This window comes from Microtus ochrogaster, chromosome 7 (genome assembly GCF_000317375.1).
Source record: "Microtus ochrogaster isolate Prairie Vole_2 chromosome 7, MicOch1.0, whole genome shotgun sequence".
In the NCBI taxonomy this organism is placed as follows: Eukaryota; Metazoa; Chordata; class Mammalia; order Rodentia; family Cricetidae; genus Microtus; species Microtus ochrogaster.
In genome coordinates this window covers 61,323,545-61,326,237 of record NC_022014.1, presented here as the reverse complement: position 1 = coordinate 61,326,237, position 2,693 = coordinate 61,323,545, and the positions used below count along the sequence as shown (strand labels likewise).

Genomic DNA, 2,693 nt, shown 5'->3' with positions numbered 1-2,693 from the left:
ACCACACACACCACACACACACACCACACACACACCACACACACACCACACACACACACACCACACACACCACACACACACACCATACACACACACACCACACACACCACACACACACACCTACACCATATGCACCAACCAGTCAGTCAATAACAAAGTTGTTGGGTTTTTTGGTTTGTTTGGTTTTTAGTTTTTGTTTTTTGGCTTTTTTGTGTTTGTTTGTTTTTCAAGACAGGGTTTCTCTGTAACTTTTTGGTGCCTGTCCTAGAACTCGCTCTGCAGACCAGGCTGGCCTCCAACTCACAGAGGCTGAGGGAAATGGACACAGGAGAGATATGGCTGGGCAGAGAGAGAGGAATGTAAGGTGGAAGGAGACAGGAGCAGGGCAGTCTGAGGTTTAGTGGAGACAAATGGAGTCAGAACAGGATCGACCCTTCGGTCTCAGCATTGGTAGAGGTAAAGAACTCTGGTGTCTGGCCTCTCTGTCTCTGATCTTCAGCATTAAGCCCTATATCTGACTCTGGGATTTTATTAGTAAGACCAACTAGGGGTGGGAGGAGACTGTGAACTAGGAAGCCTGTCAGTGAGGCTGATGCAGCTGCTCCTCAGCTGTTACATAGGAAAGCATATCCAAACAGAAGGAACTGTATGAGGAGCCAAAATTTTGATTTTGCATTTGACGGGAAACAATACACCTGTAATAGCGGCAAGTTGCATTTTTAAATGATGGTGGCAAGTGGAACTCATCACTGGGGACTAGATCGCCATTCTAGCAGACTGTGGATGCTGCTTCTTTGGAATTCTGTCTCTAGCCTCTCTCACCTCCTTATACCTGGCTCCCATCCCTGGAAATCTCCCCAGTGCCCCAAGTGGCATCTGTTCTATTGCATCTCTCCTCCCTTGCCACCACCTGTCCCAAGCTACCCATATGATGGAGTCTAGATGATTCCGAGGCTGCCAGAGTTCTCACTGACTGGCCCAGTTCAATCAGTTTTCCTATCCTGTGCTTGTCTGTGGCTAACACGCATAAGCCTCTTTGTTCTTTCTCCCCACCGGACCTGGATGCCCCTCCACACAGGTGGCCACACTATCTGTGCACAGGTGGGTTACCTGTCACTTAGGAAGTGTCTCCAAACATTATTTCCTCTAGGGGTCTTATTGTGTAGCTTTGGCTGTCCTGGAACTCCCTATGTAGAGCTGGCTGGCCTTAAACACATAGAGGCCCAGTTGCTTCTGTCTTGCAAGTACTGGGATTAAAGGTGTGACCACCAAGCCTGGCTCTAATATTTTTAAGCAAATAAAAGATGAATAAACTTCAGTAGTCAAGTAAAATAGAATTTTCCCCAATCCATTTATTCATTATGAAAAATTGAGCATCCCTTTGATAAAGTAAATTTTTCTTTGGCCCATTCACCCTCCTCACCCCCCAGGGTGTACATTTAAGTGCTCAGAGAGCCAGGGAGAGCTGGCCTTCATCCTTGTGGGTCTTCTCATGGGTAGCTCTTGGGAGATTCTGGGCTCTCTTTAATCTGCTTTTTCTTCGGCTTTGATTTTTGAGAAAGTCTCCTTAAAGAATCTGAAAGAACAGAAGTCATAGAGGATTCCAATGATACAACAACTAGGAAGAAATCCCAGTAATATATTCAGGGGTGTAAAGAATCAAGTAATAGGCCAGGCAGTGGTGGCACACGCCTTAGTCCCAGCACTCGGGAGGCAGAGGCAGGTGGAGCTCTGTGAGTGCTGGGATTAAAAGTGTGTGCCACCACCACCTGGCTTTGTTTTATTATCTTTTCTTTTTTTTTTTTTTTTTTTTGGTTTTTCAAGACAGGGTTTCTCTGTAGCTTTGGAGCCTGTCCTGGAACTCCCTTTGTAGACCAGGCTGGCCTTGAACTCAAAGAGATCCACCTGCCTCTGCCTCCCAAGTGCTGGGATTAAAGGCGTGCGCCGCCACTGCCGGGCCTGGCTTTGTTTTAAATTCTTAAAATTTCATTTATTTATGGGGGAGACGCATGGCCCAAAGTACATGTGTGAGGTCATAGGACGGGTTGTGGGGACCGGTTCTCTCCTTCTATTCTGTGGATCCCAGGGATAAAACCCAGTCACCCAGGCTTAGTGGCAAGTGTCATCTCCTAAACCCATAACCCCATGTAGAGAACAAGACATTTCGGTCACCACCAAGGCCAAGCGACTGGGAAGGCCATTCCCGTGCCATCTAGTTCACTGTAGGATGAATCGTCCCCATTGTCCCTTTATTCCATGCCATCAGAGTGGGCATCCTGCCAGTGCTACCACACACCTCCTGAGGGTCCATGCTCTCAGCACTTAGAACTGTTTCCACCCTGCTTCTAGTCAGACGAGAACGGGCCGTTACACAATGTTAACTAAAACATGCAGGATTCAAAACATACGCACTATGACCTCTGCAGTGGGTGTTACACGGAACACCGAAGGAACCACACTAAATGCCAAGAGTACTGGCCTCTGGGTATCAGGCAATTTTCTTTGTTTTCTATTCCCCGCATTTATCCTCATACTTTAAAGATTCTAAAATGAAGCCAGGCCGGGCGGTGGTGGCGCACACCTTTAATCCCAGCACTTGGGAGGCAGAGGCAGGAGGATCTTTGTGAGTTCGAGGCCAGCCTGGTCTACAAGAGCTAGTTCCAGGACAGGCACCAAAAACTACAGAGAAACCC

The 2,693-nt window shown here is 47.6% G+C and overlaps 1 protein-coding gene across 1 annotated transcript in view; it reads right to left on the bottom strand.

The window, feature by feature from the left end:
* Positions 1–1,356: 1,356 nt before the first annotated feature.
* C7H17orf64 (chromosome 7 C17orf64 homolog) overlaps positions 1,357–2,693 on the bottom strand; it is a 10,453-nt gene continuing 9,116 nt past the window's right edge. Inside the window, exon 6 of the mRNA XM_005350447.2 lies at positions 1,357–1,576. Within this exon, the coding sequence (XP_005350504.1) occupies positions 1,491–1,576 (86 nt within the window). The 3' untranslated portion in view covers positions 1,357–1,490. The remainder of the gene's footprint in view (positions 1,577–2,693) is intronic.